The sequence below is a fragment of the Alternaria hordeiaustralica genome (genome assembly GCF_023758085.1).
Source record: "Alternaria hordeiaustralica strain BMP 2776 chromosome Unknown scaffold_8, whole genome shotgun sequence".
NCBI lineage: Eukaryota > Fungi > Ascomycota > Dothideomycetes > Pleosporales > Pleosporaceae > Alternaria > Alternaria hordeiaustralica.
The window spans coordinates 506,256-532,861 of record NW_026056780.1 but is presented as its reverse complement, the minus strand read 5'-3'; the positions used below and the strand labels follow the sequence as shown (position 1 = coordinate 532,861).

The window sequence follows — 26,606 nt, the reverse complement described above, 5'->3', positions numbered from 1 at the left end:
CATCTGCAATGGTTCGCTGTCTATTCAAGCCATAGAGTGTGGCCAAGCCGCTAGCACCAAAGCAAGCAAGCGCCATCTGGACACGTCCCAGAGCGCATCGCCAACAAGCCTCAAGACCCAGCAACGCGAACCAACCTGACCCCGCACAAGACGCAAAAAAGCATTGTATACCCCGATCTAGTGTCGCGTCACTGAGAAGATCTTGGTAGGCGCCTACGATCCCACCATCAGACTTCCAATCCAATCACAAGCCCGACTACCGAAGCCATCAAGCCCGCGCCGCACGCCAACTCCACCAATATCCGCAGCTACCTAATCTCCACCACCCACCCACACTATTGTCGCCATGAACAACTTCTCTTTCCTCGAGTCCTCCCAACAACAAGCCGCCCAGCAACAGCACAATCAAAATCGCCCTCCGCCCTCTCCCTCACATTCACAAGCCGGCAGTATTGCAGGATCGCAAGTTAACGGCGGCGGCCAAAACGGCGTTCCAATGGTTAATGGCCTACCCAGCGGCGGCCAGCAGACGGACATGAACCATCTGTGGGCGGTGGTGCAGCAGCTGAGTCAATTGCTAGAAGAGAACAAGGCGCAAACGAGGGGTATCGTGGAGGGTGTCGCTGCGATACAAGGAAGGGCTGCACAAGAAGAGGGAGGTGAAGTCGGTGGGCTCAATCCGAGAAGTGCAAGTGGAATGGGCATGAGAGAGGTTAATGGAGAGATCAATGGTATGTTGAGTCTGCATTGAGAGGGTTTGGACGGCGATATCCGTCTGGACTCGGATGAACACATACTAACACACATTACAGCAGCGACAGTAGCACATCTACAATCACAGCTCTCGAACGCACAAACGACCATCGCCTCCCTAACCTCAACCAACACATCGCTCTCCGCCCTCCTCACCGACTACGAATCCGCTTTGACCCTTCTCCTCGATAAACTTCGTCCGTACGCCTATTCGCAAACCTCCGCAATGCTCGCTCTGCACAAACACTACCAAGGGCTTCTTGACCAAGAACGCTCAACATCTATGGCGCTGCGGCTAGAGCATGCAGACTGGCAGGCCGGGCTGAGTCGCGTCGCGGAGAACGCCAGGAGCGCATTACGATGCCAGAGCGAAGTCGAACAAGGATTGAGGGGCAGATGTAAAGAGTTAGGAGAAGAGAATCGCGTGTTGAGACGGATGGTGGGATGGGAAGAGAGGGAAAGTAGTGATGATGAGGGCGAGGACAAGGCATAGTTGAGCTCCTGTGAGATATCATAGGAGGTCCATCTTTCACGCATTTTTGTTATGCATAGCGTTGGCGTTTGGGATATCACAAGTCGATCACGCTTTAGGAGGGGCATATCCACGGCCGGCGTATTCTTTTACCAATTGGACGACAGTGGAAGACAGAAACGTCAAAACATACTCAATTCCAAGCTTCCACGTCACTTTGAAGCAAACAAAACCCTGGATACATTTCCACACGAAAGTTGTAACATTCGCCGGATCTTTCATTCGAAGCCGCTCCCCATATCGTGCACAGGAAGTTTAACTATACAGGACGCAGCACCCGTCCCCTGGAGCCACCAACATCTCCACCATTCTCTCCATAACGATAGAAAATCGCAATCCACCCCACGACATGATACGCATCCGCATCCCTCACAACTCCCAAAAAATCTCCTTCAAAACCATGCACGTCATAAGTACCATCGTCTTGATACACAACCGAGGCTACGTTGTGCATCTCACAAAGGGTGGTGTGGCCCTCTGATCGAAGCCAGGAGCGCGTGTCGGCCACGTCTTGTTGCGACACTGTGGGGTGTGGGGGAGGGAGGTCGGCCAGTTCCGGGGCCGGAGGGAGGGGAAAGAGAGAGTCTGTTGATAGAGATGGAGAGGGTGGGGATGGAGAGGATGGAGATGGAGATTGGGAGCGGGAATGACGGCGCTGTACTTCTCCATCGGATGATGGCGGTGGTGTTGGTGTTGCAGCGCGCCTAAAATCGTGTAGTTCGTGCAAGGCTCCTACGACAATTTCTGCGTTTAATTCCTCCCGGAAACGTTGATGGATAGCATCGTTGCGTGCTATGATAGCTTGCTCGATTGTACCGATGTTCACAAGACTTGTTCCAGGATCGGAAGGTTCGAAGCTTCCAGGATGGGGAAGTTCGGCGTGCTCTTGCCTGGTTGCGTGCTCGAGAATTTCGCCTTCCTCTAAACCTTCCTCGTCCTCTTGGGAATGACCAGATGCCCATCGCTCGTGAGTCTCTGAATCTTCGTCAGGCTGACGGTCGTCGTCGTGTTGCTCTTGCTGGTGATCCTGATTGTCCTCTGCATTCTCCGCGGCCCTCGCTTCGAATTCTTGCATATTCTGCGGGACCCAGACCTCGCCAATGAAGTTGGAACCCTTAATCATCCAGTTCACACAGTTCACTAGCCCACTGCGTCTCGTCTCAAGCTCTTGGCTTGCCCAAGAGTCAGCAAGACCGTCCTCGCTGAGCCTGTTCCGGATATGATTCGCTACGATAAGCTCAAGCCAGTTGTCCCCGATCTCTTCATGCCAGTCGCATATGAACTCGTGCGCTTGGTGATGATGGTCACGATGCCAATGCCTCCTCACTTCGCATACAATGTACACAAAATCCAGGTCATCATTCCGGATTTCTGCATCGTACCATGAGTCAGCGTAAGCCATAAGCCAGTAGAAAGCCTCGCGGTTGTATACAGCCTCGTTGTGCTCTTCTTCGTTATCGCGTATTTGTTCGGGTGTCAGAGCATTAAGGAGACAGAAGACCGTCCGGCACATGGGACAGGCGTTGCGGTTCTCACTGGCTGAATTCATCCAGTCGAGACAACATTCATTGTGGAAGATGTGGCCGCATGGAAGGCGCACTGCAACGCCATTGTCCCAGTTGAAGTCTTCCCAGCATATACTGCAGGAGTTGGGAAGCTGCTCGGAGTACTGAACGGACCCATCCATGGTAGCTATGAATTGCCCCATTGCGGGCAAGTCTGGCATGACACCATCTTGCTGGTTAGGAACTGAAGCGGAAGTTTGCATCGACATGGTTGAGTTGAGTTAGGGGTGTTGCTTGCTTGACAGTTGGGGGCAAACGAGTGGAAGCTTATATACAGACTCCGTGGGGTTCATCGGGTCTTTCCCACAGGGAAAGCGATGCTCAGTACATGTTGCGGGTAGGGTATTTCACTTCGCGTATCGCCACAACTATATAGCCCACATATACTGCTACCTACAGCTATTCACTATGAAGGCAATCACATGGCCATATATAGAGCGCCAGAAGCTGAATCACCCACCGCTATCATACGCACCAAGATCACACTCGCACTCCGCACTCAACCAGCTCGCACACCCTCCGCTGATATGGCGCCCAACAACCTCCCCAGCCTCGAGCACTTCCTCGACGAGCTAATGCGTCAACAAAGCCAAAACTTCGGGACCGCCGGCGACTCTGACTGCGCCATCTGTCTGGAGCGAATGCAAGTAGACTCCCAAGATTCGAGTACCCGCCTCGCTCAACTCCCTTGCCAACACGTACTGCATCTACAATGTCTACGAGACATGACAGAAGGCTACACCGACAACCGCAACAAGTGCCCGAGCTGTCGACAAGAGCTCTTCGAGCTAAACCTGCTACCACCAGCAAGGGAAGCGCTAGCGCGGAAAGAAAAAGAGACGTATTACGACCGTGATGCCTCTTTTGACACCAAGCGCTATACCGAGCTATTGACGATCACCGACAACCTTTTCGACGAGCAACTCAGACTCCATGGAACTGGTGCGGAATGCTATGTCGGGATTCCAAAACGTGTATGCGCATCGCGGATCAAGGCAGGGCTTCAATGGGTTATGATATGTGAGATGCACGCTGCGGCTGAATCCGCGTGGTTGGAGCTTGAAGTTGCTCGGCGTGTGGAGGACCAACTTAGACATGCTGATATGTTGGAAACTTGGTCCGGTCGCATCTTCATGGGTGCGCTGGAGGTTATGCAGGATATGTTCGACGAACAGTTCCAGTGTTCGGATGATGAACGCGAGCTCGAGGACCGTGTTTCGGTAATGGATGAGGATGATGAAGATGATGAGGACGATGAGAACGATGAAGGAAGTGAAGAGGAACATGAACGACCTAACCCGCAGCCGTTAAGAGGATCTATGAACGAGATTTTCGGCCCATATGTTGGAAGGCCGTGGACGCCTACATCTCGAGATTATCGTCCGATCGAACACTCCCCAAGTCCTCCGAGGGCTACACCACCAGAACGATCAACTCGGAGTCTACCACCACCAAGCCCGAATACGACATTGATGGTTGAAGACTGGCGCAGAGAAACCCAATCAGCACCGTCAGCTGCAAGCTCACCTACGTTTTCACATACATCATCAGACGACATATTTGCAGCCGGGATAATAAATAATGTCCGCCAACAAAACCAAAGCGCTCAGCAGCGTTTCCTCCAAACCCGCGAGAGACTTCGGCGAGATCGAGTCACCGTCCTTGAGGTCCTTAATGTGGCCTCGGCGGAAATATATGAGAACCGGGCGCGACGTATCAAACTGCTTTCTGGAGTTGTAATTGGGATTGTGAGGGATGTTGATGGATACGACATGGTCGGTAGTATGGCCATATTTTGGCGTTGGAAAGCACAGGGTTGATGTGATTCGAGTGCGTTTGGACGTCAGAGTGCCGGGTGATAGGTTGGTTTGCAGGCTACAAACGCTGTTTGTGCGTTCGAGTAGAGGGGTATCAATTGATTTGTTGGCTACGATCGTTTGAGGTTCGTGGCGCCTGACCTTCGCACCGCCTCGTCGGGACGACATGGTGTTTTAAGAAAGGTGATGGCGTCATTGACAAACGACGTTCACGCCGACAGCGTACGTTGGACGTCACGCTGATTAAGAGTTCGTCCCATGTACTCGCCCTCTAGCGCCATCTCAGATGTATAAGTACCTCTCCAATCCCCCCAACTTCTTCTTTCCTCATCACTCAGACATGGTCTGACCAAATACCCTCACATGGGATGTCTGTCCAAAAACACGATTCCTACCCTGTCATGGGTTTTGCTGGAGTTGAGAAGAAGATTGCGATGTCGATCGATATGACTTGAGATGGTTTATTGACATGGCGCAATAATTGTTCATTTGAGACATGACTCTGAACATGACTTTCACGATGGACTTTTGTACCCAAGTATAAAAGACGACATGAATTAAAAATAGGAGATTTTTGAATAAGCAATGATTAGAATAACGGACGAATAATCCAACCTCGCACCTGCATGCCCAGACGTCCGCTCGCTAACCCCCGTCCTTACCCCAGACTTCTACCTCGGCACAACTAGCAATCCCCCGCTTGTCGCACCTCACCACTTTCACTTCCGTCCCCCGTCCGAGTCCACTTCTAACGCAATCGAGCTACCCGACGTGCTGTCTTAGACTAGTTGCCCCGTTTATGCAGCGGCGTCAGCAGAGATGCCTCGGGGTAGAGTAGAACCGGTGGATGGGTGCGCTGGGTTACACCATGCATGTATCGCGACTTCCCATCTCGAAAAGTGTCGTTGTTATATTTCAGACATTTGGATCACTAAGCAGAGGAAGGAATCGGTAGAACGTAAGTTACTATTCCTGTGTGTACGTGTACTTGATTGAGTGGTCGCTGATGGATGCCGAGTAGGATTTCGCTGACGCCTATATCGCCGGGCGTCTGACTTTGCAAGCCATCAACAAGGGCTACGGCACGGAGCGCATCGTGGATACCAATAGTGGGCCAAGAACCAAGAGTGATAAGAGTGGACCCCGTCATTACAAGTTGATTCTCCTCCTCGACATCTTTGCGACGTTTGCTCAGCCAGCACATTGAACCGCCACCATGGTGATCAAATCCCGCTATTCGTTCCCCATACCCCAGGTCTCACTACCAACGTACATATTCGATTCGCCTACCGTAGAACTACCAAAGGAACCGTTTTATCTCTCGGCAAGCGAACCTGAAAAGTACAACATCTCGTTACACGATCTTCGTCTCTATGCGAAACGCTTCGCTTCAGGTCTGCAGCGCGCAGGCCTCCAACCAGGAGATCGCGTGTTGCTCTACTCGGGAAATACGCTTTTCTTCCCAGCAGTAGTGATGGGTATCGTCATGGCAGAGGGTGTCTTTACCGGCGCAAATCCCACTTACATTGCCCGAGAGCTAGCGTACCAATTGAAAGACAGCGGAGCGCGCTTCATGGTATGCGCAGAGGGCAGTTTGGACACAGGAATCGCAGCTGCGAAAGAGATTGGCATGGGTCCTGAGCGCATCTTTGTCTTCGACGATGGTGTTGCCACGTTCGAGGGCCGTAAAGTGGAGAAGAAGACGGAACTCGGAAATGTGCGCCACTGGACTGAACTCCTCGATACGCCAGACCGCGGCGATGCATACTCATGGCCCGACTTGAAGACCCCAGAAGAGCTCGATCGCATAGTTGCTCTCAACTATTCCTCGGGAACGACTGGTGTTGCAAAGGGTGTCATGATAACGCACAGGAACTATGTCGCAAACTGCAGCCAACAGATCCACATCCAGACCACCAGCCCCGACTACCATGAGAAGCTGAAGACGAAGAAGTACCTTTGCTTCCTGCCCATGTATCACGCTATGGCGCAAGCCATCTTCTGTTTCGGCGCAGTAAAACAACGCGTACCGGTTTACATGATGCCCAAGTTCGACTTTGTCGAGATGCTGCAGAATGTACAAAAGTACCGCATTACGGACATGGTTCTGGTACCCCCGGTCATCGTGGCCATGGCAAAGCACCCCGCGACGAAGAAATTCGACTTGAGCTCCGTGACGGGCGTGTCTTCGGGCGCTGCCCCACTCGGCCGGGAAGTGATTGAGGAGTTCGAGCGGCTATGGCCGAACGGCCAAGTCAACGTCAAGCAAGGTTACGGCATGACGGAAGTAACCTGCGCCGCAACGACATTCCCTCCTTCGGCCTACTCATCCAGCTTCTCTGTCGGCGAAGTCCTAGCAAACTGCGAAGCAAAGATCGTCGTAGATGACGACGGCAAGGTCGAAGCGCCGCAAGGCGAGAGAGGCGAGATCTGGGTTCGCGGACCCAACATCATGAAGGGGTACTGGAACAAGCCCGACGCGACCAAGGAGACCCTCACAGAAGATGGGTGGTTGAAAACGGGAGATGTGGCCTACGTGGATGAACAGAACCACTTCTTCATAGTTGATAGGAAGAAGGAATTGATTAAGGTCAAAGGTCTGCAGGTTGCACCGGCGGAGTTGGAAGCGCTGCTGCTGGACCACCCAGATGTGCAGGACGCTGCTGTTATTGGCGTTAAAGCGTAAGTTTGCCCGCATCCTCTGCTGTCTGTATCACCTGCTAATCTTTGTCAGTAATGGCGATGAATTGCCTCGCGCGTACATTATGCCTCAGTCGCCCGACAAGGCGACTCCAGAGACTGCGGACAATATTAAGAAGTGGCTGGCTGAGCGTGTTTCTAGACATAAGCGCTTGGAAGGTGGTGTGCATTTCATTGATGCGATTCCGAAGAATCCTTCTGGCAAGATTTTGAGGAAGGAGTTGAGGGAGAAGGCTGCGCTGGAAGATACCAAGGCGAGGTTGTAGATTTAATAGAGGCGTTCATAGAGGTAGAGTCTCTGCAAGATAGCGATTCAGCGTTCCGAGTCAGCTATCGTCTGATCGGGTACGGGATCCAAGTCAGAGCTGTAATTTCCTGCTTCAATCTTCAACGCCTTTCTTCCAGAATGTCAATTGTCCCCAAAATATGGGTTTGATGTCTTCGTGATTCTTGCTGCTTTGATATATACATGCAGCATGCTCCGCCCGTGACTGATACGTTCATCGACCATTCCCGCATAACACCTTAGTTGCTTCGCTGTCCGTTCTTGGCTGCCCTCAGCTCGTCCATCTTCTTGACCCGCTCCTTGAACTCTTCGTACTGGCACTTTTCGTATGAATGCCTCTCGTTCTAGAATTCCTGTCAGCCGCCCGCTCTGGCCCTTGTTCATCCATTCTCGCGTACCTCGCACTTCCATGGTAGGTAGTACTCCTCGTACCGACACCGGTTCAAGGGGATAAGAAGATGTGCGCATGAGTCTCGGTAGGGAAGCGGTAGTTTGGCGGCGCTCATTTCCTCGCGGGTAGCCTCTGCGATCCCGTCAGTTTCTATTACTTGAATGCGTAGGATGCGTGGGCCGGCGTACTCCTCGGCTCGCCGTCGAGGCCGACGGCATGCTTGATGGTATCTGTGACAGTCATACTGGCGGCCCGGGGTGTTGTTTATCGTCAATGGCGCGCGGGGGGCTGGTGGGCGGAGGGTCGTCGGCGGGCGAGCTTGGTGAGGTTCACTTGGTGTCGGCAAAGGCAGCTGATGACCCCGACGCTTGGCAGGGCAGTCGCGAACGCGGACTCCAACGCGCCTTCCCCCAGGTCTGACGCGAACCGCAGACACGCCTTCACGAAATCACTTGACACGCCCCGAGACACCTTCTACAGCTAACCGAATGGTGAAGATGCCCCCCGCGCCCGATGGCAAGATTTACTCGGCAACATACAGTAATGTGCGCACTCCCCACTGCTTGCGACACCTCACCTTTGCGACGATGCACTGACAAAGCCCGCCTGCAGGTCCCCGTCTACGAGTGCAATGTCAACGGCAACCATGTCATGCGCCGCCGCGCCGACGACTGGATCAACGCGACCCACATCCTCAAGGTAGCCGACTACGACAAGCCTGCGCGAACCCGCATCCTCGAGCGCGAAGTCCAGAAGGGCGTGCATGAAAAGGTCCAGGGCGGCTATGGCAAATACCAGGGCACATGGATACCGCTGGAGGAGGGACGCCATCTGGCAGAGCGCAACGGCGTCCTGGACAAGATGCGCGCCATCTTCGACTATGTCCCTGGCGACCGCAGCCCTCCTCCTGCGCCCAAGCATGCGACTGCTGCGTCGAATCGCATGAAGCCGCCCAAGCAAACTGCGGCTGCGGCTGCTCGGAATGGTAAAAACGTCTATTCGCTTGAGTCTATGCAGTGTAGGAGGTCACTCTCATTGGTCGTCGTCAAGCTTGGATATGGGAGACAATGCTGACTGATATCGCAGCATTCGTAACCACCAGCGCGCAGTCGCAAGTTAGCGAAGAGCCGTACGAGGCCTCTCAGATCAGGTCGCAGATCTTCCGCGAAGAGACACCGGACAACGAGACTGTCATTTCCGAGTCGATGCTGGGCGACGCAGACATGCTGGATTCATACTCGACGGGCGGTAATAGGAAGCGCAAGAGGGGGATGGACCAAATGTCTTTGCTCGATCAGCAACACCAAATATGGGCAGATCAGCTGCTGGACTACTTCATGCTGTTAGACCACGAGTCCGCCGTCTCATGGCCCGAACCACCGCAGAGCATAAATTTGGACCGCCCGATCGACGAGAAGGGACATGCAGCCATGCATTGGGCGGCGGCTATGGGTGATGTGGGGGTCGTGAAGGAGTTGATACACCGGGGAGCGCGCATTGACTGTCTATCAAACAACCTAGAGACTCCCCTCATGCGCGCCGTCATGTTCACCAACAACTTTGACAAGGAGACTATGCCCAGCATGGTCAAGATTTTTCAGCAGACAGTTCACCGGACAGATTGGTTTGGAAGTACCGTATTCCACCACATCGCAGCGACAACGAGCAGCTCAAACAAGTACGTTTGCGCGAGGTGGTATCTTGACTGCATCATCAACAAGCTGTCGGAAACGTGGATACCAGACGAGGTCACGAGGTTACTGAACGCAGTAGACCAGAATGGCGACACGGCGATCATGATTGCTGCGCGGAACGGGGCGAGGAAATGCGTGCGAAGTTTGCTGGGACGTAATGTCTCCGTAGACATAATGAACAAAAAGGGCGAGACGGCAGACGATCTGATCAGGGAGCTCAACAGTCGACGACGAACGCATGGACGCCCACGGCAGGCTTCATCGTCACCTTTCGCGCCACCACCAGAACACCGGCTAAACGGACACGTCCCACATCTAGATGGAGGACCGCTAATTCCAGTGCCATTTCCCAGCATGGCTGTCCGAGAACCTATCCAGTATCGCTCACAAACCGCTTCAAATCTCATGAACAAGGTCGCGCCAACACTGCTAGAAAAGTGCAAAGAGTTAGCCGAGGCATACGAAAACGAACTGCAAGAGAAGGAGGCAGAATCCTTCGATGCAGAACGCGTAGTCAAGCGCCGCCAAGCCGAACTCGAAGCCGTACGAAAACAAGTCGCCGAGCTCCAGCTCATGTCGAATGGCATACACATCGACCTCAACGACGACGAAGCAGATCGGCAGCAAGAAGAAGAACTACGGTTACTAGTAGAAGAAGCCGAGTCCCTACTTGAAATTGAACAAAAAGCCGAGCTCCGACGCCTATGCAGTAGCATGCCGCAGCAAAACGCCGATACTTCGCCTGTGGATGTAACAGAGAAGATGCGACTAGCCCTCCTACTCCACCGCGCGCAACTCGAGCGGCGAGAACTCGTCCGAGAAGTCGTGAGTAATCTCAGCGTGGCAGGCATGAGTGAGAAGCAAGGCACGTACAAGAAGCTTATTGCGAAAGCGCTGGGCGAGCGCGAGGAAGACGTCGAGTCCATGTTACCGGAGATTCTGCAGGAGTTGGAGGAGGCGGAGACACAGGAACGGGCTGAGGGGCTGGATGGGAGTCCGTTGTAAGGCTTTTTGGGGTGCTGGGTTGGATTGGTTTGGTGGATTAACGAGTATTTATGATCAAGATAGCGAGACATCTATCTCTTAATGTATACATGTATTCAAGTCTGGTCTACCGTTTGGCGATATATCTTTCTCGCAAGCTACTCGCCTTCATCAACATTGCCAAGAGGATGTCGTGCGCCAAGTTGGATCAACTTTCACGTGTCGCAAGCATGCCGTGTGGGTACGCACCTGTCGGGGTGCATACGGCTGGAGTATCAAGACGTTTCCAAGTTTTATAACGCATCTTATACAAGGAAGGAACTAAACAGATGCGCTGAAGTCTACAATGGTACAACAAACAGGTCTGTAGTTATCCGAAGACGATATAGCCTCCTTAGCTTTTTTCTTCTATGGTTATAATTCGTGGAAGACACATGCCCAGTCTTTTCCCTGAACGCAGTAATAGGTGCTTGCAAGAACGATATCACTTGCGAAGAGATAAAGAGCCGAAAAGGACGAAGGCGGGCTATGAGAGCATCACTCGTGTCTTATCTCTACAAGTCTTGTGCGCCTTACTACTACTACTACGTCTATTCTAGCCTGTTCTAACCTTAATATTTAAGTATATAAGCTATTCTTTTTCTATAAAGTAAAACTATAGTTTAGTTAATAGTACTTTAAGTATATCTTTATAAACTATAGTACTTTTTTAGCTATATTATAGTTATATAAGTAGTAGTAGTAGTAAGTATAAAAGTAATACGCTAAACTAATTTTCTTTTTATTTATTATATACTTAGCTATAACTACTTTTAATAACTTTAGTATTTTACTTTTTAACTATAAAGTAGCTAAAAGTACTATAATTAATTACTTATTAACTATAAATAAAAAAACTACTACTACTTTTACTAGAAATATTAGTAGTAATAATTTTTTTAGGCTTAACTAAAAGTTAAAAGCTAAGCTTATATACTTTATTACTAAAGTATACTATAGTACTTTAAATAGTACTTATATACTACTTAAAGCGCTATACTTAATTAACTAATATAGCCTTTAATAACTAAGACTAAATTAACTTTTTTTAAATCTAACTAGTAACGCTAGCTAAGCTAAAAGATACTTCTTAAGTTAATTATTATAAAGAAAAGTATCTTAACTTAGTTTATATACTAAAAGAAATTTAGAAACTTTTTAACTTAGTATAGAAGAAGAAGAAAAAAAAAAGTAGTAGTAAGAGTATATAACTATAGATGCTTTCGCAGGACTAGGTTCTAGCTCTTAGCTAAAACAGGGTCTTGTGCGCCTTCTCTTCTGTTAGTTTTCAAGGCGCAACCACCACGTCTCTCCCCTCGACCAACGACGGCCCCTAGTTTCCAACCCAAAGTACCTAGGTTACCGCGTGTATCTCGAAAACATCCGGCCGCGCTCATGGTTCGTGAGTGTGGCGCTAATGCGAGACACTTGCTGGCACATGGGTGCCCAGGTGGTGTGCGTGGGGTTATTATCTCTCACATGACCCTAGATGCAAGGCGGCTCGCTCTCACGCATGAGGCTAAGCTATGACGTGCTCAGGCGGAACTGCGGTCGACACCCAACCTTCGTGACGGACGTGATGGAGCCGCAGAGCGTGTCTTTGGAGGATGGAGATGAAAGGGGGAGCGTCTAAGTTTGTGGGCATGCTGGGACGCGTGGGCACGGAGGTAGCTGGCGCGCGATTGGACACTGGGCTCTTGGAGCGGAGTTCTCGCGGAGGTTACGGCACCTGGGGATGCAGGGGCCGCATCGCATTGTGAACACCTGGATATCGCCAGCTGCTTACCACTGTCCAAGACAGCATAGTGTCCTGCCGCCCAAGACTATCACACGCGTGCAGCGGTCCCACTCACCTACCATCCGGTACTGTCATTCGCTTGCGCCTCCACTCACCTTATGCCTGCTGAGTCCATACCGCTGAGGAAGAAGCCTCCGCCGCATCCTCGCAAGACTCTCGTCCACACCCTCTCCGAGGACTTCACCCTCGAGCCCCCAAATAGAAGTACCTCGCCCGTCGTCGCTTCCGGGTCGAGTTCTCGCCAACTCTCTCGCACACGCTCTTCGTCGCGCCAACATCGCAAAGCCAACGGCAAGTCAGCGCTCAGAGAACCAGATAGCCCTGGCAATTCAGAACTCGAGTTCGACGACTGGGATGAACACGACGCGGCCATGCCGTCAGATCTGAGACCCTCATTAGACCACGCCGAGTATGGGCGCGCGAATGCGCCCCTGCTCGGGCGCAAGACGGAGGACGACAACATGGACGACGGGTTGTTGGGAAGGAGCACACATCACTTCCACGAGCGGGATCCCGAGATGCAAGCCAAGCACGAGACGCGGAAGAAGTACACCTACGCCGCCTTCCTGCTTGCGCTGAGTCTGGTGAGCTTCACAGTCCAGACCGAGACGGCGGTATACATCCAGCACCAGTTGAAATGGGAGAAGCCGTACTGCATGCTGTACATGACGCACGGTTCGTGGATAGTGCTCTGGCCCGCGACCCTCTTCCTGCTGCGGCTCCAGCACTGGAACGAGCCGTGGCCGACCTTCTGGCGGCGCCACGTCCAGCTGCTGCGCCAAACCGCCCTCATGGTCCAGCACCAGAACCTACACCCGACGCCGCGCCAATCCCAAGTTTCGCCCGTACGCTACATGCTCAAGATGACATCCTTCATCACATGCGCCCTCACGCTCGCAGGAGGAAGTTGGTACGTAGCCGTCAACCAGACGACAGCCAGCGACTTGACCGCCATCTACAACTGCTCCGCCTTCTTCGCCTACGCCTTCAGCATCCCCATCCTCCACGAGAAAGTACGCGCGAGCAAGGTCGTTGCCGTCGCCATCGCCATTGTGGGCGTCTTCGTCGTCGCATACGGCGACCAGTCCCCCGCAAAGCACGGTTCTAAATCCGGAGGCGGAGCCGGCGGCGACAAGGCGCCCCCGTCGCACGAAGCTGAGAACCGCGCTTTTGGCAACCTCGTCATTGGCATTGGCAGTGTGTTGTATGGCCTGTACGAAGTGCTGTACAAGAGGCTGGCGTGCCCACCAGAAGGCGCCGCACCGAACAAAGGTGTTATCTTTGCGAATCTGTTTGGTAGTTTAATCGGCGCCTTCACCTTGAGCGTGCTATGGATCCCGCTGCCGTTTTTGCATTACATGGGGTGGGAATTATTCGAGCTGCCGCATGGAGAGCAGGCGTGGATGATGGCAATCAGTGTTTTGGCTAATGCTAGTATGTTCATCCCTCCGCTCCTTCCCCAAAACACCGTCATACTAACGTTCTACACAGCCTTCTCAGGAGCCTTCCTCGCGCTCATCTCCCTCACCTCGCCCGTCCTCTCCTCCGTTGCCGCCCTGCTCACTATCTTCATCGTCGCGCTCGTCGACCAGCTTCTACCCCCGCCGCTCAATTCGCCTCTTACACCTGCCGCTATTGTTGGAGGACTTCTCATCATCGGCGCGTTTAGTCTGCTGTCTTGGGCGAGTTACAAGGAGATGGATGAGGAGAGGAGACATAAGCTTGAAGAGGCGCCTAGTGAATTGGATGATTAGACGGGCGCGTCCAACCAACGACGATCCCGATTTCAAGCCTGTTTTCCAAGCCAAACGTACTACTGGAATTCCTCATTCTTTCTTGAAGAAAATTGAAAAGCCAGTCGACGAAGAAGCTGCAAAGGGCATCATGTTGAATGCCGACGGAGAGTATGTTCAGGTCATGGCATGCTGGTGTTTTGTCGGCTTCGGCTGCGTAAAACTTTTTTTGTTCTTCTTTTTGGGAGAGTGCTCTGCACTTGCATATTTTGGGTGGTTCATCTGGGATGATACATTTCGGACTTCGTTACGCGCCGCAGATGAGGCATCATTGGGTTAGAATCTTTGGCATTGCCTGTCGTACTTTGGTTTGGCCAGGCCATAATAGTATAGCTTGCATAGATGGGCGTTTATTTAGGCGTTGCAGAGGGTAGACTATATCGTCACCCCGGATGTTAGAATGAAATTTTGGTTCGGTTTACTACGTTTGTTCTGTGGTGTCCACTTGTTTGTCCGAAGGAAAAAGCATGACGGGTGCACTGTTTGGGTCGGAAGGGAATGATATCAGTATTATTACGAGTAGAAATATGGACAAGTAAAGGTGATGCAATGATAAGGGTGTCGTTGTAATATCACTATCGGGATGTTGGGTGCGGCATTGGTTGACCCTGGACGTGAACCTGGGTAGGGAGGACTGGATGAGGAGAAAGGGTCTCTTTGGATAAGGACTTACGAGGGCAGAAGATGGTATATCAATAGGTGTTCAGCCACTTTCTTGTCTTTTGAAAGCATTTTTTGATATTTCAGCCAGTCCGTTGTGGTGGCTTGCGCTTACATCGTCGATCGCTGTCTCCTGTAAAGACGAGGCATGCGTCGTCCCTGAATTCCAAGGTTACATGAAGTTTTGTGATCACGGACCGCCGCTGTTGGACGCATCAAGATGTCTCAAAAGAACTGTTTTCACATGCAAATGCACAGCATGGTCGACCCTGAGTCTCAACAGTACCAAATGCATCAACACTGGAAACGGAGAGCTGCTAACCCTCCGGAGCTCAAAGACGATGCGATAGAGCATACACCTGCATCATGACTTGCTCGCCATTACAGCACGAGAACACCCTGGAGTATGTAAGCAACTCAGTACAAGAGGGCCGGTGGACCTAGTACCTCAATTCCCCAAGATTCTCCTCTTTTGCCAGTTACCCAGACGATTTTTTTTTGTCAACGACTCTCTCAACATCTTCTCTCCTTCATTGGCGTGCGTTCAGCGACTTGATACCCATCTCCTCGTTCTAGCCATGCCTCTTCTACAGTCCGTACCAGATGCGAAGGATGTCGACGTACCCAGGCCGTTGCGTATCGACAGGTCAAGGTCAAGACGTTCGCCTCCTTCTTCGCCGTTGCCGGCGGCTCAGCAACAGTCTCGTCGGTTTGGGACGTATATTCCGCTGGGTGTTCCCCTTACTCCTTCACCACAGCCTCGTCCAGTATCAGAAGTTTCTGGCTCGCTGAGAGTAGCTCACAGCCCATCGCCACGAGTTCAGCCAGTGCCAGATCGTTCGCCGCCGCCTTCTTCGATTCCGTTGCCGGTGGCTCAGCAGCAGCACCGCCGGGTGGAAGGTTCTGGCTCGGTGAGAATTGCTCACGCTCCATCATCACGGGGTTCGTCTTCTTCGAGTCAGCAGCAGCATCGTCTTGTCGAAGACCCAACTTCGCTGAGAGCTCGTCAGTATCCGTCACCACAAGCTCAGCGGGTGCCAGTTCGTCAAGATGGTGAAGCACAGAACCGGTTGCTTGTCACCAACCCAGCAATTACTACGCCTTTGTCATCACCATCTCCGCAACAACCTCGCCGATTAGAGCTCTCTACTCCGATACCTTCTCGCACGAACTCAACACCGTCACCACTTCTACAGCCAATAGACACCCCTCATCGTGACTCCGACACGAAGACTCCACTGTAAGTCCCCCTATACATCCTCCTCTTTCCCCACTACTGCTTTTCTCTTCCAACTCGACTCTAACAACATGACTCCCCAGCGCCACCCTAAACATCAGACGCAGACTCACCAGTCTCGTATCCAACGAACCAGACAACCCTTCTAAAACCCTAGGAAACTCCATCCCGGTATCCACAGTCGACACACCCAAGCCTTCCACCTCAGCCTCCACCTCATCCACCTCAACAGCCCAATCCGCCTTTCCACCCCCCGACGGCAAACAACCACCATCACCACCAACACCAACACCAAAAATAACGCTCACCCTTCCCGCCCCCCTAACAACCACACTCGCCAGCCCCCAAACCAGCACGCCCATCCCTCCAGACACCACTCCACCAGCACCACCACCGGGACCCAAACCGCGGCACCGCACCCCCCTCCAACTAACCCGCTCCCTAACGACCAAGCTCAAGAAACCGCTCGCCGCCCTCTCCCTCCTCACCGCCCGCCGCTCCCCACCCGGCGCCACAACCGTAAGCCGCGTAGCAGCCGCAACACAAAACTGGCTGTGCACGGCAACCGCCATGTCGCGGACGGGCGGCGGGTTTGGCATTGCGTTTGAGAGCAGTACGAGGAGTGCGTTGGGTGAGGTGTTGGAGGAGAATGGGTATGTGGGACGGAGGGTGGAGAGTCCGGTTGGGGATAGAGTTGGGGAGGATGGCGAGGAGGAGGGGGAAGATGAGGAGACGGTGGTGCAGAGGGCGGTTTTGTTGGAGAGGTTTGCGCTGTTGAATTTGGAGGCGGGGACAAGGAGGAGGAGGGGTGCGACGGTTAGTCGGGTGGAATGATAGGCGTGGGGTGATGGGGTAGAGATGGTGGATGGTGGGGGTGGGATTGTTGGGGGTTATTTGGGATGGTAGCTTTGGTTTGGGTTGGAGATGTGGATTTGTTGATTGTTAGTCTACCTAGGTATATCCGACACCATCGATGGAGTCTTATACCCATTTCTTCTTCTGGGATTTGTAGTTTCTTAATGGAGTCTTTTTTTTTCTTTTTCTTTTAAAAACACCCATCTACACCCTTCATGGTCTTTTTAAGTCTCAATCAAAAGGCACCCTCCTCAACCCCCTCGCACCACCTTTCCTCGCCTCTCCCTCCGCGCCAACCGCAGCCGGTACACGAATACCACAGCAATCACCCCAACCCGCACTCGCATGTACATGTCTCTTCCCCGTCTCATCGTCAAACACCTTGACCTCCCCACCCTCTTCTTCCTCTTCCTCCTTCTCCACACCCGCCTCCTCTTCCGTGCTCATGCCCTCAACAGGCGGCACCAAGCTACCAAACAGAAAATGCTGCATAACAGGTAGCTTCTCCAGAATCTCCTTGCGGAACATTTTCCGCATCCCAGATTCGATCTTCGCCCATGACTTTGCAGAGGATATGTCGTCGAGCATGGGTGAATGCCAGCGCAGACCCTCGACGTTTTTGACGGAGTTGACGAAAGATATTTGATCCAGGTAGAGAAATTCCTTGCTCTCCTCTTCAAGTACCAACGCGTTGTGTATGCTCTTCGGTGTGATGTAGGGGTGATGAAGCAGTTGCGCTGCACCGAACAAGAACGGAAGGAACTGGTAGTCGTCCAGACCCCAGACACCATGCGAACCCGCTGGCTCGAGGTAGTATGATTCCTGGACGCGACGCATCAGGCGGAGGTATGCGGGGAGGACGACGAGGGCGAGCGCGGGGAAGGTAGTGTCGGGGAGTATGCCGATGCGATTGAGACAGAGTAGCCAGAGGAAGAAGTTGAGTTCGTGGCCGGATCCGTAGTCTATTCTTCGCTTGTTTCCGAAGGAGTTGTGGAGATACGTCGCTATCTCATCGACCTGCGCCTTGTCGCTCAACCCGAGCTTCTCGTGCCATAGCGGTAACACGGTCTCGACTTCATCGAGGAAGGTGCGGAAGACTGGGTTGCCGAAGCGCGAGCCTGTGTCTTCTGGTGGACACCTGTCCAGCACTTTTTCTGCCTCCGCTAGTATCTGCACGACTGTCTTGACTGTGGCTGTGACTTCTTCATCTTTGATGCTCGAGATGCTGCGGTCGCGTACCGAGTCGGCGATGCCGAACACGAACGCTTCGACTAGCGTGCATGTCTTGCTCTTGAGAAACAGCTGGTGGTCTTCTGGGCTCAATATGCGCCTCGAGGGTCGCGTGTATGTGTGTCTCTCTAGATTCGGGGGCGCGGGTAACGAGGGCGTCGGTGGGGGAGGGGCAGACGGCGGTTCTCGCGATGTGGGGGCGCGTTTGCGGGGGATAAGCTTGGGGAGTTTGGCGCTGAGGTCTGGCGGAGGCGACGGGATGGCTGGCGGTTGCGTCTGTGTCATCATGTTGTGTACTTTATGTGTTGGTTGTTTAGGTGTGGATTGTTAGGGTGCTCAGCGTAGGAGGCGCATGGAAAGTGGAGGAACGGGCCGCGGCTCCGTGAACGTCATTCGCGACTTTCATCGAAGGTTCGTTACACGAGACTAATCTATCGAAGCTTCTGTTGCATTCAGGAAACCGGACATCAGACAGGACAAGATGACATCGCTGTATCACTACACATCCCCGCCATTTTCTCTATTCAGATGAGATGCATATGCAGCCTTGTGTGAACACCATGGATCTCACATCCTGAATCCGTCTCTACAGCACACAAGACGTCACTCATTACACAAAGTCTCGCACAAACGTCGTTACATGCGTCTTCGGAAGCAAGGGAACGCCTCCGTCGTACCAGCCTTATCGGCAGGGTGCAGTATGATGTCAGGTCGTTGCAACCGACTCCATTGTGCAAAATATACGATGCACGTCTCGGCTTGATTGAGCATTATACAGGTTGCAGTGAGCATGTTTTCATCATCTTCGGGAATATCTCCAGTTTTCAAGCGGCGGGCGATGACATGTGGGGCTTACATATCTGAGTTCATATGAGCTTGAACTCCTTGCTAGGATTTCTCGGTGCGTTCAATCGCGCCGTCTCTTTCTTTACTCGAAGTGAATCTTCATCACTTCATGTTAGCCGTTTGATGCCATCATCCGTTCCTGATGATGCTACTGTGTCTTTCTGTTTCCTTTGAGAAGTCCGCACGGCTTTTGTGTCTACATGGTGGATCTCTTTCCCATACGAATGAGGTTCAACTGATCAGACCCTTGGTAAGAAATGATGCACAAGGGAACGCGGCATTGAAGCAGGAGGGCCTGTACTCTTATCATTTCGCGATATCTAAATATATACCTTCTATATACATTGAAGTCATCCCTAACCAGAATCTTCCCATCATCCAATCCGCGGGTATCAAACGTGCTCTGAACGTCTCTTCAGCCCTCCATATCACCCCTGCAACCTACACACGAGTAGATCAATGACAGCCTTACATGACCGTACAGCACCCAAGCTTCTTGAGCAACCTGGACAAGCCCTTCTTGGCCATCTGCTCAATCTCATCGTTCTGACCCTGCTGTTGTCCATGATGCTGCTGGCCACCGTGTTGCTGACCACCATGCTGCTGGTGACCTCCATGTTGCTGGCCGCCATGTTGACCACCGTGCTGACCCCCATGCTGTCCACCATGTTGTCCAGGGTACCCTCCATAGCTCGGAGCCTGAGGAGGCGGCGGCATCTCATGCACATCACCACCCTGTAGATTCACAAAGATCCTACCCTCGTTCTCCTCAGTGCGATACTGCAATCCCAATTCGCGGCACACCTGCTCGACTCTTGGCTTGATCTTCTGGACATGGTTCCTGCTGTGGTTGCCCTTGCCCACAATAACGTGTAGATGGCCTTCACCTCTCTGTCTCGCAACCCTAATCCTCTCTTCCAGAACATCCTCGGCCTCTTCTACGAACAAGCCGTGGAGATCGATGGTATCGCCCGCAACTCTGCCCTCGGCGTTGTTTTCCCGGAAAATGTAGTCGCGCGCTTGGCGGTTATATTGGTCCATCTTTGCGGCGTGGGCTTTGCCTTCTTCAGAAAGCTCGTGGGCGCGCGCTCCATCGCCGGATTCGTAGGCTTGGTGGGCTTTGTCGAAGCAGGAGGAGCGTTTTGCGGCTTCTTGGCGCGCGAGGTCGCGGAGACGGTCGTACTCGGCTTCGGTATCGGCGGACGCGTGGTTTAGTGCTGGAGATGTTTGTCAGGCAATGCGCATTGTAGGTTGTGAGCGGTAGTGATTGTCCGTCACGGCGTGTCAGGCTTCGAGTACGTACAGCGCGCGCCCAATGAGTGCATTTCCATGGCGGCCATGTTGTCGCGACACCAATTATAACAATAAAAATCGCGTGAGAAGTGTGGGTGGTGCTGTGTTATGTTGTTGTCGAGCGACAGCACACATTAAGATGAAGCTCGGAAGCGCTAAGCGGGTACATGCAGATGCGCAGGGTCCAGATTTGACGTGGCTCAGCCGTGAAGATCGGGCAGCCCCATCGTGGAGTCTCCAAGAACCACTGACACGGTAACAATGCGCTGTACTGTGTGTAGACCGACATGAATATGAAGTGAATTGGGTGGGTATAATAATCGTACGATGCTGTTCGTGATGCTCGCAGTCGAGCAGAGCTTGCGCTGTGATTCCGCCAACAATTTTAACCCCTGCAATGCGTATACGACTGTTCAAGGCTGATGGCTGCGACATGGATGGGCAGGATCGAGAGTCGCCCTAGAAACGAATCTTCGGCCCAACGAAGACGATCAGGAAGGCGATCACCCATAGCCCAGCGATCATGCCGTACAGCTTGATCCTGTCCCACCAACCCTTGCCTTCAGTCATCCTCCGCAGGGCACCCATCCTCCTGCTGGCAGCATCCATGTTCAACGTGTTCTTGTCTAGCCCTGCAAGTGCGCGATCCACTACCCCTTTGTCCCCTTCGAGCGTGTTCCCAAAGTGTATTGACTGCTCTTTCAGTTGTCTTGCCATATCTAGCAAGTCCGTCGTGAGCTCTTCTTGTTCGTTGCGTTCGTGGGAGAGGAGCGCTTCTGTTTTCGCAAGCGAAGGGTCGGCTGTGCTTGGGGTAGATTTGGACGGAAACAAAGAGTTCCCGGATGCTGACTGAGTCCCTGCTGCGTTCGCCTCCGGCTTGCCTCTTCGGCGCAGTTCTGACGCGATGCCTTGTGCTGCATTCTGAAATGCTTCGTTGCCTTCTGTAGATGTCGACACATCGCGCCCGGCTTCCGTCTTCACTCTCGGTGCATACGAGGGAAACTGATCCGCGTCTTCTTCATCGGAGTCTACCGAACCCTCTGACTCCGTGTCATCTAGCTGATTAAGCTCGTATATCCGTTGGTTGAGTTGCTTTATGAGTTCGCGTTTCTGTTGCAGGTCGTTCTGTAGTTCGGCTTTCTTCGACTTGGAGGGTATCGTAGAGGCAGAGTGTTCGAGGCTGAGGAGTAGAGTGCGGGCATGTTCAATGTTCTATGATACCATCAGTATATGCAATAGAATGTATGACTGTGTGAAGCTTACCGCGCTCACACGTGCGCGCTCGTAGGTGGACTTTCGCAACTGCGGTGACGGGTCGACCAGTACTAAACGGTCTAATCTTGACAACAAGCGATTTAGGTTGATGCTCGTGGTATCGCCGAAACCCGGAGAGCGAGTTCTTGTAGTCATCGTAAGGGTTGTGGTGGTGCGCTCCTGGGTGGACGCGATTGAAAGCAGGCAAGAGTAATGAAGAGATGACGTTGGCGGGGTAGGAACTGGTACACGTTGTTTCTTAGGTCAAGGCGTGTGTATACAGCTTGTGTTTCTTCGAGGTTCTTGTTTCGTCACGATAGTGTAGACTGGCAGCGCGTAGTTGGTGAAAGGTGTTGTTCATGTGAATTTACGTGTTCTCTCCGACGTCACTGTCGCGAACACCAATCGTAGCATGGTGGGTCACCCCCACACAAGCCTAAGCTTTTGCTAAGACAACATCACAACATCTAGTACGAGTCTCATGAGAACAAATTGTTCATAATATAATACATCCTCTTGGTATAGTACAAGTCACGTGGCCGTCTAAAAACTGACCAATTCCATCGCTATGCTGTTTTTGCGCAAATGCGGCAACGTATGCTTCATCAAACACCAATCATCGCTGTAACATGCTGAATGGAAAGACTCAAAGAAAAATCAGAGTGCTAATCAAGCTACTTCTGAGAAGGAGTAATCGGGCCACGAGTGAAGCTACAAGCTATTAGCACGGTGTCATGGTTCAAGGGAAAAGAAGCATGACGTACTTGTTCCAGAGAGTTCCAAGGAAACCTGGCTTTCCGTATGCGTCGTGGAATGACTGCCTGCGAGCCATGCTCTCTTCGTCTTGTCGACGCTTGAGGGCCTCTAGGTTGCCAAATCGCTGGGCTGCGGAAGACTGAGAGATGTTAGCAACTGCTGATATAAGGAAATCACGAGTATGAACCCAGGGAGGATGAGCATACCCTACGACGGCCATCGTAATATGAAGAGCCAACTGAAGATTCTGAAGAACGACGGTCGGCCTCCTGCTTGGGTGCTTCAGGCATGGCTGGGGTGGTGTTGTCGCCAAAGACCTTGTGGTTCTGGGAAGAGTACTTCTGCTGGAATGGGGAAGGCATTGTGTGGTGTAGTTGGACTGATTGAAATTTTTGAGAAGGTTGGAGTTGGTTGAATTTGTTGATTGAGGCTGGGGGTATGTTTGAATTGTGATACCATCTTCTCAACGGACAGCAGCAGCTTCATATAGCCGTTGTTCAGCTGAATGTCTTCGAAGGTACGATCGCTCGTGGCCTGACCATTACGCAGACGATATGTGATCGTACCAATCAGACGATGGTGGACTTCCCCCGCATTCCAAACGTGCAGCTTGGACCCTGATTTCTGTAACAATGACATGGAAAGAGCAGTTGCTGAACGCCAACCTGCTTACGAGCTCACTGATGAGAGCAAAGGGTCCTTATCCAGCGAATCAGGTCTTGATGATTCATACGCGTCATGTACGGCTCGGGGCTTCATGGGATGAACCCCCGCTATCATGTCCTCCACAACGTGACTTCGATCCAGGCTGACAGTCGTGGTCTCGAAGATAGTCTGGGAGATTCCAGAACCGGTTGGATTGTCGGCGGACCCTTGGGGGGCTGAGTCACGTGCTAGTACCATTCATAGTATATCGATCGCGCTAGCCTTTGGAAGTAGATCGGTCTTGTCCCGATCACTGCTTGATCCCGGGGTAAACTGGAACCATGACGGCGTGGTGGACGGTGTGTTTGAGAACAAGACCTAAAGCAGCCACGCGCGTTGCCCTGCTTCACATCGAGCTCGACCAGCTCGACCAGACGGCTAACTCCGTTCAGCTGCAGAGCGCTGAAGCTGCCAAACCCTTATCGCCAGGTGGTACCTTGACATCTTGTGCATACTCCGGAGTACCGTATCGACCAGGTCATCGTTGTTTCTTTTTCTGCGAACGCTGTTGATGTCATCAGAGGACGTTGCTCGAACTACTCACCTTGCTTTGTGTTGCGTTCCACGGACCCTGTAAATCGTCCAGTTCACGGTCAACGGGCAGACGCGATCAAATCTCGCCCGGGCAGAGTCACGTGTATGACGTCAATGGCTTACTTGATGGCTGACTAAACACGACGCGTTACCCGATTAGATAAGCGAAGCTGGAAGAAAATGTCTTCCGCTCTTGCACTGCAGAACTTCTCCTCACCTACCAAGGTCACTCGCCTCTCCGATGCAGGCATCCACCAATCTTTTCGCGACACCGATGGCGACCGGCGCATCTTGAGTCAAAGAAACCGAGGTAGAAGCGACACGCGTCCTGAGCCGTGTCTTTAGAGTTTGAGGCTCCCCGCCGTTGGGTATCAGACTGGTTCTTACAGGTGAAGATTGGCAGGTACTGATGCAGATCTCTCGGCCACAGAAGAGCCGGGCCGATGAGAGAAAATCTCCCTCGTATCCAAGCTGTCCGAGTTTTGTCGCACAACACTCTCCTTTTCAATGCAGCCGCACACACATACACTCACACATGGCGCAAACTCAGTGCGTGTCATCGACTGCACTGCCTTGCCTCGACGTCCGCCTTGCCGTCGCCGGCCGAGGACCCTGACAACTGACAGGTCCACGAGGACGCCACCATGTACCTAGGTACCAAAGGTATGTTACATTCGTCCTTTGCCTCCCCCTTTCCTGATGATACCACAATTTTCAAAGCATAGTTCATCTTAGTCTTCGGACAGTGAGGAACGAAATCAGCAATGTCTTTCGCTCCTATCTGACACAAAAAACCCACAATTATTCACGTCTACCTTCTGGTCGAACACTTTCTGACAATGAATAGACTTTGCAGTATTCCCGCATCGCAGTGAGCATGCGCCACCAAGTAGGCCACAACCTGAGGCGCCTGCCAGACACCCGTCACCGGGTAAGCGATGTGTCGCCTGGTAACGTCTCAAGGCTAAATGCTGTGCTTGGTTTCTCCAAGCAGCCGCCGACGATGCCTGTGCCACAGCGCACGCTTGATAAGGCAATCTCAGTGGGATTGTATCACTGTGATGTATGCAGGTGCCGCCATGTCTGTCGTGAAGCCATGTCAGATCCGATTCAGAAGTCCGATTCAGAAGCAGCTCCCATCGCCGCATGTGTGCGCGCGCGCATCTCCTTCTCCTATGAATAAATAAGATTTCAAGGGGACAGTCAGTGCGGAACGTTGCGGGTGAGCCGGCTGAAGGGAGGGAGGGACACCGTTGTCCCATACACCACATTTTATCAATCAAACGCTATTGCTATTGCGCGTTCGCCGGGAGGTGCGCAACGCTCAGCCTCTCCATTTGCATTGTTGCCATGATTTGAGAGGATTATCCCCGGGGTAAAGTTTATTCATGTTGATCGCGGGACTACACGAGAATCACAACGATCTTGTGTACCTCCGGTGCAACAGGCCCTGATTTTGCAGGTTTGGCGGCGTTATCGAGCCGCCATCCGGCCTCGCGGTTGGTGGTTGGCAGCGGCGATCGCTTCCCACTATGCAAGCCCGGCAATCCCCCGGCAACAATTCAGTTTAGATTCCCACAATTCGTACCCATGAGCGACATCGATATTTCGCCGACTCGGAACGCTGTCCTTCCAATGTAAGTCGCGAGACGTGCAGGATAACTGGAGAACCGAGCGCCGTCTCTGTGACGTTAGCGTTTGACACAAATTGATAAGAAAGCCGCCTTCCCAGCCCGACCGCCGAAGGATTTTGGCCCATTGGTTTTTGTACCGCCGAAGCACCGCAACAAGATTTTACTCGTGGGATATGCTTGTGGGGCTGTCTCCTATGCGTTGGCACTCGAACTAAGCCACCAACCGGTCAGCACGCACGCCCTCCCACACATTATTGTCCCGCTCGTTTCCTCCCTCTCTTCTCAACTCAACACCACACACCTACCTACACACGACATCAGCAATCGCCTCTGCAAACCAGCACATTCGAGCGATTTTTCTGGCATAATTTGCTAGCAACGACCATCAAAGACGACACTCTCAAACAAGAGCCCTTGCTCAGGATGACAATTCGGAGCCCAGACGGAGCCCTATCCAGGTACTTACTGCCCAACGGTTTCCCCCCAACTCATGTTCTGCTTTACGCGTTTCTTACCTTTGACTACGACATCCTGTGTTGCTAGACTCATGTATTTCTTTCCTACTGTTTGTTTTTATTTGCCGCCATTACAGCCCGCATGGATGCCCAAAGGATGCCACAGGATACCTTCCACTGGATGTGCCGCCCTGGTACAGGATCTCCACTTGGCCACTTTTCTTCAGTAACCCAATGCCGGATGCTTCCCAGGACAGCCTTGGATTCGAGAGACGTAGCGCACTGCCCTTGCAGTGTTTGTAGACACGACAACCACGAGGCCTCGCTGCCCCGATTTCAAAGCTATCATGCAGAGCTCTTGAATCGGCGGTCAACAGTCACGAGTGGATCCTCGCGCTAGTTACATGCGCTACGACGCACTATCTGGAAGATGACCAACAACAACGGTATGCAACCCTGCACCGCCCCCAGGACAACGTAGGCAACTCTCAGCAATGTCGTTCATTTATGTTATGTTCGACTGCGCTCAGCGACACGCGACTGGTAGTATCAATGTACGCAATCCACACCTATGGAGCCCACAAGGATGAAGCCATCATGGACCTGCCTTCAGCACCTCCAGCCACATGGACTTCTTATGGACCCTGCCACGGTTTCCCACTGGACGCTAACGAGGACCACCATGGTCATGGATTGATTTGGAAACATTTGGAGATACGAAGTACGTACTGTAGGCTGAAGCTTCAGCCTATCCACATCGACCTATTGATCCGAAACTAACTTGACTGCTGTTGA

At 52.4% G+C, this 26,606-nt stretch overlaps 10 protein-coding genes across 10 annotated transcripts; 4 read left to right on the top strand and 6 right to left on the bottom strand.

The window, feature by feature from the left end:
- Nucleotides 1–346: 346 nt before the first annotated feature.
- Nucleotides 347–1,246, top strand: J4E84_005041 (uncharacterized protein; the record flags this gene model as incomplete). Its single annotated transcript, XM_049387641.1, has 2 exons — nucleotides 347–731; nucleotides 813–1,246. The coding sequence occupies 2 exons, from the start codon at nucleotides 347–349 to the stop codon at nucleotides 1,244–1,246; spliced, it is 819 nt and encodes a 272-aa protein (XP_049244619.1).
- Nucleotides 1,247–1,654: 408 nt separating this feature from the next.
- On the bottom strand, nucleotides 1,655–3,059 carry J4E84_005040 (uncharacterized protein; the record flags this gene model as incomplete). The annotated part of the gene is made up of 2 exons (XM_049387640.1): nucleotides 1,655–1,675; nucleotides 1,947–3,059. 2 exons carry the CDS (start codon nucleotides 3,057–3,059, stop codon nucleotides 1,655–1,657), a joined length of 1,134 nt encoding a protein of 377 aa, XP_049244618.1.
- A 2,824-nt stretch (nucleotides 3,060–5,883) lies between these two features.
- Nucleotides 5,884–7,633, top strand: J4E84_005039 (uncharacterized protein; the record flags this gene model as incomplete). Its single annotated transcript, XM_049387639.1, has 2 exons — nucleotides 5,884–7,349; nucleotides 7,402–7,633. The coding sequence occupies 2 exons, from the start codon at nucleotides 5,884–5,886 to the stop codon at nucleotides 7,631–7,633; spliced, it is 1,698 nt and encodes a 565-aa protein (XP_049244617.1).
- A 259-nt stretch (nucleotides 7,634–7,892) lies between these two features.
- Nucleotides 7,893–8,287, bottom strand: J4E84_005038 (uncharacterized protein; the record flags this gene model as incomplete). The annotated part of the gene is made up of 3 exons (XM_049387638.1): nucleotides 7,893–7,997; nucleotides 8,052–8,176; nucleotides 8,233–8,287. 3 exons carry the CDS (start codon nucleotides 8,285–8,287, stop codon nucleotides 7,893–7,895), a joined length of 285 nt encoding a protein of 94 aa, XP_049244616.1.
- A 245-nt stretch (nucleotides 8,288–8,532) lies between these two features.
- Nucleotides 8,533–10,743, top strand: J4E84_005037 (uncharacterized protein; the record flags this gene model as incomplete). Its single annotated transcript, XM_049387637.1, has 3 exons — nucleotides 8,533–8,589; nucleotides 8,657–9,062; nucleotides 9,131–10,743. 3 exons carry the CDS (start codon nucleotides 8,533–8,535, stop codon nucleotides 10,741–10,743), a joined length of 2,076 nt encoding a protein of 691 aa, XP_049244615.1.
- A 1,914-nt stretch (nucleotides 10,744–12,657) lies between these two features.
- On the top strand, nucleotides 12,658–14,313 carry J4E84_005036 (uncharacterized protein; the record flags this gene model as incomplete). The annotated part of the gene is made up of 2 exons (XM_049387636.1): nucleotides 12,658–13,993; nucleotides 14,051–14,313. The coding sequence occupies 2 exons, from the start codon at nucleotides 12,658–12,660 to the stop codon at nucleotides 14,311–14,313; spliced, it is 1,599 nt and encodes a 532-aa protein (XP_049244614.1).
- Nucleotides 14,314–17,335: 3,022 nt separating this feature from the next.
- J4E84_005035 (uncharacterized protein) lies at nucleotides 17,336–18,622 on the bottom strand (the record flags this gene model as incomplete). The annotated part of the gene is made up of 1 exon (XM_049387635.1): nucleotides 17,336–18,622. One exon carries the CDS (start codon nucleotides 18,620–18,622, stop codon nucleotides 17,336–17,338), a length of 1,287 nt encoding a protein of 428 aa, XP_049244613.1.
- Nucleotides 18,623–19,648: 1,026 nt separating this feature from the next.
- On the bottom strand, nucleotides 19,649–20,520 carry J4E84_005034 (uncharacterized protein; the record flags this gene model as incomplete). The annotated part of the gene is made up of 2 exons (XM_049387634.1): nucleotides 19,649–20,397; nucleotides 20,484–20,520. 2 exons carry the CDS (start codon nucleotides 20,518–20,520, stop codon nucleotides 19,649–19,651), a joined length of 786 nt encoding a protein of 261 aa, XP_049244612.1.
- A 412-nt stretch (nucleotides 20,521–20,932) lies between these two features.
- J4E84_005033 (uncharacterized protein) lies at nucleotides 20,933–21,883 on the bottom strand (the record flags this gene model as incomplete). The annotated part of the gene is made up of 2 exons (XM_049387633.1): nucleotides 20,933–21,685; nucleotides 21,737–21,883. 2 exons carry the CDS (start codon nucleotides 21,881–21,883, stop codon nucleotides 20,933–20,935), a joined length of 900 nt encoding a protein of 299 aa, XP_049244611.1.
- A 518-nt stretch (nucleotides 21,884–22,401) lies between these two features.
- Nucleotides 22,402–22,845, bottom strand: J4E84_005032 (uncharacterized protein; the record flags this gene model as incomplete). Its single annotated transcript, XM_049387632.1, has 3 exons — nucleotides 22,402–22,438; nucleotides 22,492–22,622; nucleotides 22,690–22,845. The coding sequence occupies 3 exons, from the start codon at nucleotides 22,843–22,845 to the stop codon at nucleotides 22,402–22,404; spliced, it is 324 nt and encodes a 107-aa protein (XP_049244610.1).
- Nucleotides 22,846–26,606: the final 3,761 nt, after the last annotated feature.